Raw genomic sequence first — 11,949 nt, 5'->3', positions numbered from 1 at the left:
TGCCATTAAAAATCATTGGCAGATAATCTTAGATGGATATAGTCTTATTTGCATATAGTTTTATATCCAAATAATGGTTATAAATAATTTTATCTCTACCTTAGTTAATGGCTTCCAAAGTGGCACTAATGCCCAATCTTTGGATAGCTGTAAAAAATTATTTCAAATGGGTTGGAAGATAAATATGATTATTCACAAATAATGATTTTAATAGCTTTAGAAATGATATAGTTAATAGTCTCCAAAGAAGTTTGAATGTACTATTTGCTAGGGCCACAACTTGGGTTGGGTCAAACCCGACCTGACCCAAATATAGCTTGGGTTGGGTTCATGTTTCTCGGGTTTCGGGTCGAGCCGGGTCTACGATCCAAAAGCCCGCATGAATCTCAGGTCGAGCCGGGTTTGAAGGGGCCCGACCCGACCCGAGTTACTTAAGTTATAGTATGTATTTTTTTTCTTCCAAAACTTTTTTACTTTAAAAGTGAAAACTTAAAAGTAAAACTCATGCACGCACGCAATCATAGAGACTCTTTCTATCTTCTGTTCGTTTCCCCCTTCAGCTCTAGGGTTTCAAGTTTCAACTAAATAGTTTGTTGTTTATCTCATATGAGTATAATCATTTTCATTTGGTAATGCATCAATTTATTCTCTTTGGACTAGTAATTAGTTAATGCACTAAAGAGTTTGCCATGCTTGAGTTTTTCTACTTCTATCAGTTGAGTTGCCTTGCCAAACAAGAGTTTTCCTCACTAGTAATTAGTTAATGCACTAAAGAGTTTGCCATGCTTGAGCTTTTCTACTTCTATCAGTTGAGTTGCCTTGCCAAACAGGAGTTTTCCTTACATTGCATCAACGTTAAAACACCCGACCCGAGATATTTCTCGAGTAGGGTTGGGTTCTTCAAAACCCGACCCGAGTTGCAGCCCTACTATTTGCTATTAAGATTCGGGAAGTGATAAATTCGCACCCTTCTCTTCCCTGGGCCACCCCATTCTAGTGTATTAATTGCTAATCTTTTCACACTACAAGGGGTGGCCACCGAAGAAAAGAGGGTGAATATATCATTTCCCTAAGATTAAAGTTTAGATAATATTAATTACAAATCAGGACCGGTGGCATCCAAAGAGGCCCTGAGCAATAAAGTTAAATATGATTAATTGCAAATAATGGCTATAATAAAGGATGTACTTGATGGTTTCCAAAGAGGCCCAAAGTCTCTTTGAAATAAATTAGCTTTTCAGTAATTATTATTAAGTGATTTGCAGAGATAAAAAAAGTGGAATCTAAGATTAAGGCACTTTTGAATGATTAAAAATATAAAATTAGTTCTCTTATTCAAATGTATATTTTGTAGCAGGTTGTTATAAAGTATTGAAAACAGCCTCTGAAAATATGAGCGAGCACTAGTAAAATTGGGGGGCTACTTGTTCAAACATCCAAACCATTTATCTGCTAGGCTTTGCTATAAGTTCACCAAGCACCAAAATACACTTCTAACGAATGATTCAAAGCTTTCAATTTGTTGGGGCTTTCTTGATGAATATGGGCCATTGCTAGATGCTTGGAATAGTCAGAATGAAGTAGATTTTGGTGCAAGATATCCCTAGCAAGGTCTACCAAATATATGGCTTGGAACATTGAAGAAATAGCCCCTGCTTGAACTCTTGGGAAATATGAATTTTCATCAGATAAGCAATGATTTAGCAATATTAGTCTAATAGTTAAGGACAGGATTCCTAAGGTTGCTTACACTTGAATCACGAGATATAAGAGAACATATCAGACCACAATCACAAGTTTCTCATATAACCATTTGAAACCCAACCTGGAAAAGCATGAGATTAACTCAAACCAAGCCCAAAGGGACTATAGTTTCCTCTCCAAACGAACACCAGCAACAAAGGGAACCAAGTGGACCTCTCTCTTAAAAATATATACATTCCTATATACATATGGTGCATAACTATAGATATGTTAGCATTTACAAAGATTTTTGTCAATGACTAGATTAGGCTGTGAACACTAATACCATGTATTCAAAACATAGGGAGGCAAAATTTCCTCATGCAGAAGAAAAGAGGCACCTGAGAAACTTGACTCCGATATCTAGCGATCCTCGCGCTGGACTCTGTTGGGATCACCCATCATGTCCATCATTATCTTCTCTGGTGCGGCTTCCCAACTACCAAAAGTTTTCAGGTCAACCTGCATGACAGTAATTAACAACAAAAAAAACAATGTTATTTTCATGCATCGTAAGGCCAACGGATGCGAAATACATTCATAATTTGTGGTATCAATGGATTGCGTTAGCTACCGTGCGCCTCTGCTCTGAAAAAAGCTGTTCTCTCTTCTTATATGAGTCCTGCACTTCCTTGGCACTTTTCCCACCTAAGCCCCATACTTCTACCTCTAAAACTGAAGCTTCAATAGCCAAATAACCCTGCAGTATCAATGACAATCTAAATTTAGAAGAGAGAGTGAAATAGGAACCTTTAGACCCAGGACAGTCACTTCAACAACATGGGCATGTGTCAAGTTCAATGTTGCGTGAATTTCTCACTCAATTTTTTTTATTAAGAATTCCTCGCTCGACATACAAATCAAATAGCTAATGCATATAGAATACTAATCGCAAATCCTACCAAGACAAGAACTGATTGGGAACAAGGAACCACGGGCCATCCAGACTTGGCATGATTTGAAATCAATCAAAACGCTATGGAATTTGCTAGGGACCATCGCAGAAGGCATTTCGTGGAGCGGCTGTTGCATGAGAGAGAAGCCAGACAGGATGAATTAAATGAATAAGACAAAAGGTGAGCTGATGTGGCTGCTCTCTTATGCAATAGCCAGACTTCTGTGATAGACCCTAGCAAATCCCAAACAATATTTATGTCGTATATAACAATATATTATTCGAATTTAGTTTCTCTACCTGATTGGGAACAAGGGAACCAGGTTTGTAAGTTTTGTCAGCCGCATGATGGCGAATAGTAGCTCTAGCAAAATCTTCATCAATAAATATTCGCTCATTTCCAACAGTTCCTCCAAAAGCAATACCCACAGGCTTTGGATGTGGTTCATATACTCTCCCAGAAGGATGTAAGTGGCTATACACAAAGTTCTTGTCCTTACCTGTCCAGTGAAAGAACCTATGCTCAGTCAGCGTCATAAATCATAATAGTAGTAAAAGAAGAGATAATTTATTTAACATACCAGAAGGGGGGAACACGTGGAAAATCGGGCTTATAGCATAGAGATATCCAGAACTTCCATAGAATGCATCTCTGCTTTCTAAGCCCTGCTGAGTAAGTATGCCAATGACCCAACTTTGAGCATTGCTATCACTCTCATTAGCATCTATTGAACTAGCCGCAATCAAAATTAGGAGTGACCCATGGTAACCTTCAACATTAGACCAGAATCTGCTCAATCCCTTTCCGTGAAGAGATGACCTGCATTTTCGCAAAGTAAATTGTTTTTGAGAAAAAGAAATATTATTCAATAAAAGTACTCTTTCAAAAGGAAAAATCAAATGATGTAAAGCAAAGTGATCACTTGAAAATGGTGAACTCGGCAATACATTGGAAATCAATTTTCTAGAAGATAACCTAAGCCCAAAGCAGTTTCGGTCTTAGGTCTAGCAACCCTTAAGACGTGATCCAGCTTAGAAAACTAACTTCAATAATTCCAAACATAAAGTACTTCGAATGGGTAAGCTTCACCTCAGAGAATATCAGTCAAGGAGTTAAAGTGCGATACGGATCAAACCAAAACATAAACAAGCAAAGTTCCCACACACATGGAATGAATAAACAGAATCCACGGCAAGAGTTTCAGGCTTTCAGAGCATTGTGTTGTCTTCACTCACAATTGCTTGCTATGTATCCCTCTCAGCGGATAATACTCTGCCTTGTCACGTGAACATTGGAATCCTTGAACTAGTTTAGAGTGGAGATTTTTTAGGGATGCAAGACCGTTAGTTAGGAGCAGGTGAATAGCAGCTATCCATCACATTCCATGCTATTCCTATCAGTACAGGAGGTGCGCATTCTGAGTTCAGTGAGTCACAATCCGAATGCAGAGACCCTATTTCCTTAGGCCACAAAAGATGACATGGATACGGTTGGGGGGTTTGACATGTTTCTTTCATTTAAGTGTGTACCTACCATAATGATTCGTGAAATCCATGCTAAGAGATACTCTAAAGGGGAACTGCATAGCCCTTAGCAATCCAATCACTCCTGGTCCTCTCATGAGGGAGATGCAAGTCTACACATACTCCACAATTCATTATGACCAAGAGGCCTTCAGTCTACCTCATGTAATCAACTATGGTCGGCCCTGCACTTTTATAATGTGTAACGCGAGAGAGAGAGAGAGAGAGATGCCATGTAGACCAATCACAAAAGACCTAATAATGAAATTTGGATTCCTCAGGGCATCTAGTGGACTCCTTCAAAGATTCCAATTTTCCATTCCCTCCTTTGAGAGAGAGCAGCAACATGGTGGGGTCCATGAACATTTTTTTTGAATGGCTGGGGTCCATGAACATTGGAGATTGATTCTCAAGTGAAAAACAAAGTTACACCAGATTCACCCCGTAGGGGAATAAGAACAACTACGTCAAATCCTCAAGAATCTTAGGGTGCATTTGGCCGTTTGGCACGTGAACAACTAGGAATGATGTCGCCTCAAGGACAAATGCCCTTCAAAACACATTACTTTGTATTTCGATTTTGTTTCTTGATTTTGATTCTTGATTCTGTTTCTGCTCCTAAAAATCAGAACTGTGTTTGGTAATTGACATAACAAAAATTATTTTTTTGTTTTTGGAATATAATCACGTTTGGCTGATAAAATTGATTATTGACCACAAATAATAGATAATCAAGAGTAACATGCATTATAAGAGCGACATATAAAAATGAGGTTGGACTAAGTGTTATGCATGCCTTAATATCCAAAATCAACAAAGTATTTAATAAAAAATAAATAAACTAAAAATATCATTTAAACTCCGGGTATCCCTTCGGATCTAACCAGTTCATTCACAATGAAGTCTTTAACATGTGACATCTCCCTAGACCGATGTGCTTGATTTTTCCTGGTCGAAAGTTTTGAATGGAGTTCGTTCTCAGCCTCGGTCTCCACTATAAAGTCTTCACTCCTAAACATAATGAAGTTGAGGGTTAAACCTTCAATTTGTAAATTCAATCAATCCAACTTTTAATCATTGTAACATGTTCCCTCTTCCATGAATCCAACTTTTAATCAGTGTAACATGTACCCTTTTCTATGATTAAAACAATTCAATTTGTGAAATTCAATGAATCCAACTTCAATCACTAAGTAAATTATTCTAAGATGTTCCCTCTTCCAATATTTTATCAACCATGTAACATTTCACCATCACCAATTTGGCAAAGATTCAAACAAAAATACAGAACTTGGGAACCACATACCTCTAACAATTCGGCAATTCTATTGACAGAGTTTATGTATCTTTTCCCTAATGGCTATTAACTCAGAGTCAGATAGCACAAGCTCCGATACCAAATGAGGGATGTTGTAGCAAAAGCTTAAGAGTAAGGTTGTGGTCATAGGTTAGGTGAATGAAGGGGAAGGGGGAAGGAAAACTATGGAAAAGAGGAGGAACAAGGTAATTGAAAGGGTTGAAAAGGGCAGTGGGAGTAGTTGAAAAGGGCACGTAAAACTGATTAAAAGGGCCAAAAAAGGGAGTGAAACTAATGGAAATCGTTAGTGAAGGGAAGGTGGTTGTGGGGGGTATCTCAAGGGGACTAATGTATATTGGTTATAAGTAAAAGGGGAGTTATTGAATGGGAAAAGGGAATGGGAAGTTCTTGGAAATCAAGAAAGGGTAGTTTTCATGGATCAAGAAGTTGTTAAAGAAACCGTCAAAAAAAAAGTTGTTAAAGAATGGTTGGTTAATAATGAAGGTTGGTTGTTAGGTTCTTGGTGAAGTTCAAGAATCTGTTACAAGAAAAAGGTTATAAGCAAGATGGGTGGATGTTGGATGGTTAAAAGATTTTAAGTAATGGGTTTCGGTTACAAGAGAGTGGCTGTTTGGTTTACAAGTGAATGGTTAAAGGTGAGGGGCGGGTGAAATTTAAGAAAGAAAAGGGGTTTCGGATAAGCAAGGGATTGTTATACGTAAAATCGGTTAGGCTTGGGTTTGAAGGTCTGGTTAGTGGAAGAGGGCAGCAGGGTTTGTCTCTGTTGGTCGACTGACTTCAAGATGCAGGTGCTCAGTTGAGGGAACTTTTAAGGGCTGTTGTTGAGGTGATCAATTGAGTGTAAAGGTTGATGATGGGTCGCTCAACATAGGAAGGTGAGGCTCGGTTAATGGGACTGTTTTAGAGGAGAGACGTGATATGCCCAATCCACGCCCCTAGACAAAACGACTCTTCGATTTCATTCCGTGCGAGAAACATAAAAATCTTGTAAAAAAAAAAGGAAAACTGATTCTGCTGAACCGCATTTTGATAGCCCAAACATGTTTTTCGATTTTTTTTATTTTAAAATCAGAAGAAAAAAAAGACAAAAACAATTTTTAAGATCGTTGCCAAACACATCCTTATTCTACCATGGGATGCATCAGTGGTTTCTAAATTTGTTTAAGATCCAATTGAACTGGTTCTGTCGCAAACCAGTGACCCTCAATTGAATCGAGTGTCTTGATGGGAATAAGACTTCTCAATTTGAGAATCCATATCAAACAGGTCTGTTAACAGGTCTTTAGGTCTTTATTGTAATGCCCAAGGGCATACTTGTCTTTGTACTTCACTCTTTATTATTTATATTACATGAGTGAGGGGGAGAACCCTAACTCAATCTTTTCTCTCACTCTTTACTTTCTCTCTTTTCTCTACCTCTCTCAACATGGTATCAGAGCTCTAGGGCATGGATGCGTAGGGCAATTTTTTCCCTTTCCTTTTCTTTTCTTTCCTTCTTTTTTCCCTAACCCTAACCTTAACATCCACCTCCATCTTCTCCATCCCTAACCCTAACCATAACCCCTCCATTCTTTGCTACAGTACTGCTACAGTACATCGCTACAGTACCCTCTTTTCCCCACTCTTCCTTGCCCTAATCTGATCCATCATAATCTCTTCTTCTTCTTTTGGGGCATAGCTATGCCCTAGATTTTCTTGTTCGGCTTGATCACTATCTTCATGGGGTTGTTCTGGATTTGTACTTACATCATTGCGATGTTTGTGGCTCGGAGTTGTCTTGGCTTTGTCTTTATGTCGTGAGGCTATCGCATGCCTCCCTTATGCATATGTTGCCTCACGAAGCCGTAGTCTATTAGCTTGCTTGTAGTCTTCATCCTTGTCTCTACTTGCTCGTTGTTGGTCCTCCTTAGTCTTCTTCCCGGTCTCTTATGGAAGATACCCCTCATATTGAGGACCCTACTACTCGTACTCCAGCTATGGCTACTAGTTCCCAGCCGCGTCAAGCTGCATCGTCGTCTTTGTCTTCGATGGATGCGTCATTCCCACCGATTACCACTTCCCGTCTTGATGGATCCAACTATTTGACTTGGGAGATTGCTGTGAAGACATATCTGAAGACCCGACGAAAGATTTCTATTATTCGTCGTGATCCCCCTCCTGAGACTGACCCTACCTTTGATGATTGGGATGTAGATGATGCCCTTGTTCGTACACTTCTATGGCAGAGTATGACCCCTGCCATTGCTAGCACAATGATGGATCTCCCTACTGCAAAAAAGGTATGGGAGCACACTGTGGCATTATATTCTGGTGAGGGGAATGTCGCCCATCTCTGTGACACTTATTCGCGCTGGATGGGTCACAGGCGCGGTGATTCTACAGTCCATGATTACTACAGACAGTTTGTCTCCTATTGCCAACAGCTGGATGCTCTTATGCCTCTCACCACTGATCTTACCACGGCAGCCAGACAGCGGGATCAGCTCCGTGTTGTTCATTTCCTTGAGGGTCTTGGACCAGAGTTCACTCATCTTCGACAACACATCCTTGGGTCTGGTACTGTACCCACTCTTCAGGAGGTATTTTTACGAGCTCAGCAGTGTACACTTGGCATTACTGTTCCTACTCCCGTGGATGTCTCGACTACTGCTGCTTATGGAGCCGCTGACCGCCCTTCCCGAGGAGGAGACATTTTTGGTCGCAGTCGTGGTCGCGATACTAGCCGAGGCGGACATGGCGGCGGCCGAGAGGGTGGCCGTGGAGGTCGAGCTCGGCCCTATTGTACTCATTGTAGGCATGAGGGTCACTATCATGAGACATGCTTTGATCTCCATCCTGAGCTGCGTCACACTCCATATCCTCGTCAGGGCCGTACTGCACATCTTGCCCTTCCAGATTCGCTTGCTCCTATTGACAGCCCCTCACAGACACCACTGGCTACTCCGACCGATCAGATGGTCGTCTCTCGTGCCAACTATGATGAGCTACAGCGTTTCAGGTCTGCCAGCCGCCCTCCTACTGCTGGTCTTGTTCAGCCAGGTAGTTCTCCTGCTTCGTTCCTCTCTAGTTCTAGCTCATGGATTATTGATTCAGGAGCATCTCATCACATGACAGGTACCCAGTCATCTTTACATGATTTTCATCATGTTGTTTCACGTTCTATTACTCTTGCTGATGGGAGTACCTCTCCTATCACTGGTGTTGGCAGTTGTTCCCCTTCACCAGGCATTACATTATCATCTGTGCTCTGTGTCCCTAAGTCACCTTTTAGTTTACTTTCTGTTAGTCAATTAACAAAGCATCTTCATTGTTCTATCTCATTTTTTCCTTCATATTGTCTTTTTCAGGATCTCTCGACTGGGAGAACGATTGGCTCGGGCCGTAAGGTGGATGGCCTTTATCGTCTCGACTGCACTCCGTCCCATCCGATTCTACATGGCTCGGTCGATGCATACCAGTGGCACTGCCGTCTAAGTCACCCATCTATGGAGCGTTTACGCAGGATTCCCTTCTTTCCTTCTTCATCTGTTAGGTCTTTTCAGTGTGAGGCCTGTGAACTTGGGAAGCATCATCGTGTGCCATTTTCCTCTAGGACTGTTAGTCGGACGTCACACCCTTTTGCTCTTGTTCATTCTGATGTATTGGGTCCTGTGAGGACTACCTCTTTATTTGGATTTCGCTATTTTGTGGTCTTTATTGATGACTATTCACGTATGACATGGACTTATTTAATAAAAGATCGTTCTAAAGTTTTTTCTGTGTTTCGTGATTTCTATGCTGAAGTTAGTAATCAATTCTCATGTGTTATCCAATGTCTTCACACTGACAATGCAAAGGAATATTTCTCTTACTCAAATGGTTTTCAAGAATTCCTCTCTTCGCGAGGCATTCTTCATCACTCCTCATGTGCTCATACCTCTCAGCAAAATGGAGTGGCTGAGAGGAAGCTTCGCTCCTTGTTAGATGGGGCCCGGACACTACTCTTTCAGATACGGGTCCCTAAGACCTATTGGGCTGATGCTGTACTCACAGCATGCTACCTGGCGAATAGGCTTCCCTCTTCGGTCCTTGGTGGCACCTCTCCGTTCTCGATTCTCCGTCCTACCTCTAACCCTTTCCCTCTTACACCTCGAGTTTTTGGCTGTCTCTGTTTTGTCCACATTCTTGGGTCAGGATTAGATAAGTTGGATCCTCGGGCCGAACGGTGTATCTTTCTAGGTTACTCTTGGACCCAAAAGGGTTATCGTTGCTATAGCCTTCACCTGCGACGATCCTTTGTCTCGGCGGATGTTACATTCTTTGAGACTCAGTCATTTTTTAGTCCGTCCATCTCGTTGGATCCCTCCCCCTCTACACTTCAGGAGGATTCCTCGCATACTCATGTTCTTCCTCATCCGGTTCTTCCTGATCCCATCCCTGTTTCTACACCTCTAGTGTCCAGTTCCTCTCCTACAGTTGATTCTACTGTTATGCCGATGTCAGCGCCTTGTGCAGTCCCTCTACCTCCACCATTGAAGCAGTATAAGCGTCGGACCAAATATGTTGCTCATTCAGCCCCGCTCGAGCCATCATCATCTCAGCCGGAGATCCCACTTCTGAGGTACATTTTGACTCTCCCATTGCCTCTCGCACTCAGTCTCGCAGTACTGCTCATCCCATTTCCTCTTTTGTGTCTTATGACTTTCTCACGCCTGTATTTCGTAGTTTTGTTTCGTCTTTGTCCTCTATTTCTCTACCTAAGACTCTACAGGAGGCACTTGATCATCAAGGCTGGCGGGCGGCTATGGATCTTGAGATGCAGGCCCTTCAAGCCAATCAGACATGGGATTTGGTCCCTCTACCATATGGTGCTCGCCCCGTTGGTTGTCGCTGGGTTTATGCAGTCAAGCACCTTCCTGATGGCACAGTTGAGCGCCTTAAGGCTCGACTTGTTGCCAAAGGGTACACGAAGACATATGGGATTGATTATGGCGAGACTTTTTCACCAGTTGCGAAAATTCCTTCTGTCCGTGTCCTGCTATCCCTTGCTGTGAATCATGGCTGGCATCTTCATCAGTTGGATGTAAAGAATGCCTTTCTTCATGGTGATTTGGAGGAAGAGGTTTATATGGAGCAACCTCCTGGATATGTTGCTCAGGGGGAGAGATCTTCTCTTGTTTGCCGTTTGAGGAAATCCATTTATGGTCTCAAACAATCTCCGAGAGCCTGGTTTGGGAAGTTCAGTGCTACACTTATTCGCTTTGGCATGAAGCAGTGCGCAGTTGATCACTCCGTCTTCAGTTTTCAGTCTCAGGCTGGTTGTGTTCTGTTGATAGTATATGTCGATGATATCATTATCACTGGTAGCGATACAGGTGGCATTCAGAGGCTCAAATCCTTCCTTTAGACAAAGTTCTCTACTAAGGATTTAGGTCGTCTTCGGTATTTCCTGGGCATTGAGGTTGCCTATTCGACTAGGGGTATTTACCTCTCACAGAGGAAGTATGTTCTGAATCTTCTTGATGAAACAGGTTGTTTGGGAGTCAAGCCTGCCTCAACTACTATGGACCAGAATATGAAATTACTCCCTAAGGAGGGACTCCTGTTAGAAGATCCAGGGCGATACAGACGGTTAGTGGGTAAGCTCATTTATCTTACTGTTACACGTCCAGATATTACCTTTGCAGTTAGCGTTGTTAGCCAGCATATGAGCTCACCTCGCACTTCACACTGGGCTGCTGTACTTCAGATATTGAGATATCTGAAGAGTTCGCCAGGTAAAGGGTTGTTATTTCAGAGGCATGGGCACCAGAGAATTGAAGGATACACTGATTCAGACTGGGCAGGATCTCCGGCTGATAGGCAGTCTACTACAGGATATTGCACCTTTATTGGAGGTAATCTTGTTTCATGGAGAAGTAAGAAACAAGATGTCGTGTCTAAATCCAGTGCCGAGGCAGAATATAGAGCTATGTCTCATACGAGTGGGGAACTCATGTGGCTACGTTCCTTACTTTCAGAGATTGGATTTCTTCCTTCTTCTTCTTCTCCAGCTCGGTTATACTGTGACAACAAATCCGTCATTTACATTGCCACGAATCCAGTCTTCCATGAGAGGACCAAACATATTGAAGTGGATTGTCATTTTATTAGAGAATTGATTCAGCGAGGCTACATATCTCCCGTGTTTACCAGATCTACAGATCAATTAGCAGACATGTTCACGAAGCCTCTAAGTAGAGCTAAGTTAGTTGATAATTGTAACAAGCTAGGAATGTTAGATATCTACATTCCAGCTTGAGGGAGAGTATTAACAGGTCTTTAGGTCTTTAGGTCTTTATTGTAATGCCCAAGGGCATACTTGTCTTTGTACTTCACTCTTTATTATTTATATTACATGAGTGAGGGGGAGAACCCTAACTCAATCTTTTCTCTCACTCTTTACTTCTCTCTTTTCTCTACCTCTCTCAACAAGGTTAAAATTAGAAAT

General features: G+C 41.7%; 1 protein-coding gene across 1 annotated transcript in view; it reads right to left on the bottom strand.

Annotated features, from left to right (window-relative positions):
- Positions 1–1,899: 1,899 nt before the first annotated feature.
- LOC143854682 (TLD-domain containing nucleolar protein) overlaps positions 1,900–11,949 on the bottom strand; it is a 32,197-nt gene continuing 22,147 nt past the window's right edge. The window contains exons 4-7 of the mRNA XM_077364763.1: positions 3,220–3,458; positions 2,939–3,138; positions 2,318–2,443; positions 1,900–2,205 (exon numbers count right to left, since the gene is read on the bottom strand). Coding sequence (XP_077220878.1) covers positions 2,107–2,205; positions 2,318–2,443; positions 2,939–3,138; positions 3,220–3,458 — 664 coding nt within the window. The 3' untranslated portion in view covers positions 1,900–2,106. The remainder of the gene's footprint in view (positions 2,206–2,317; positions 2,444–2,938; positions 3,139–3,219; positions 3,459–11,949) is intronic.

This window comes from Tasmannia lanceolata, unplaced genomic scaffold (assembly GCF_043159265.1).
Source record: "Tasmannia lanceolata isolate RefF3 unplaced genomic scaffold, GAP_Taslan_0.1 ptg000020l, whole genome shotgun sequence".
NCBI classification, from domain to species: Eukaryota; Viridiplantae; Streptophyta; class Magnoliopsida; order Canellales; family Winteraceae; genus Tasmannia; species Tasmannia lanceolata.
This window is presented reverse-complemented; position numbering and strand designations above follow the sequence as displayed.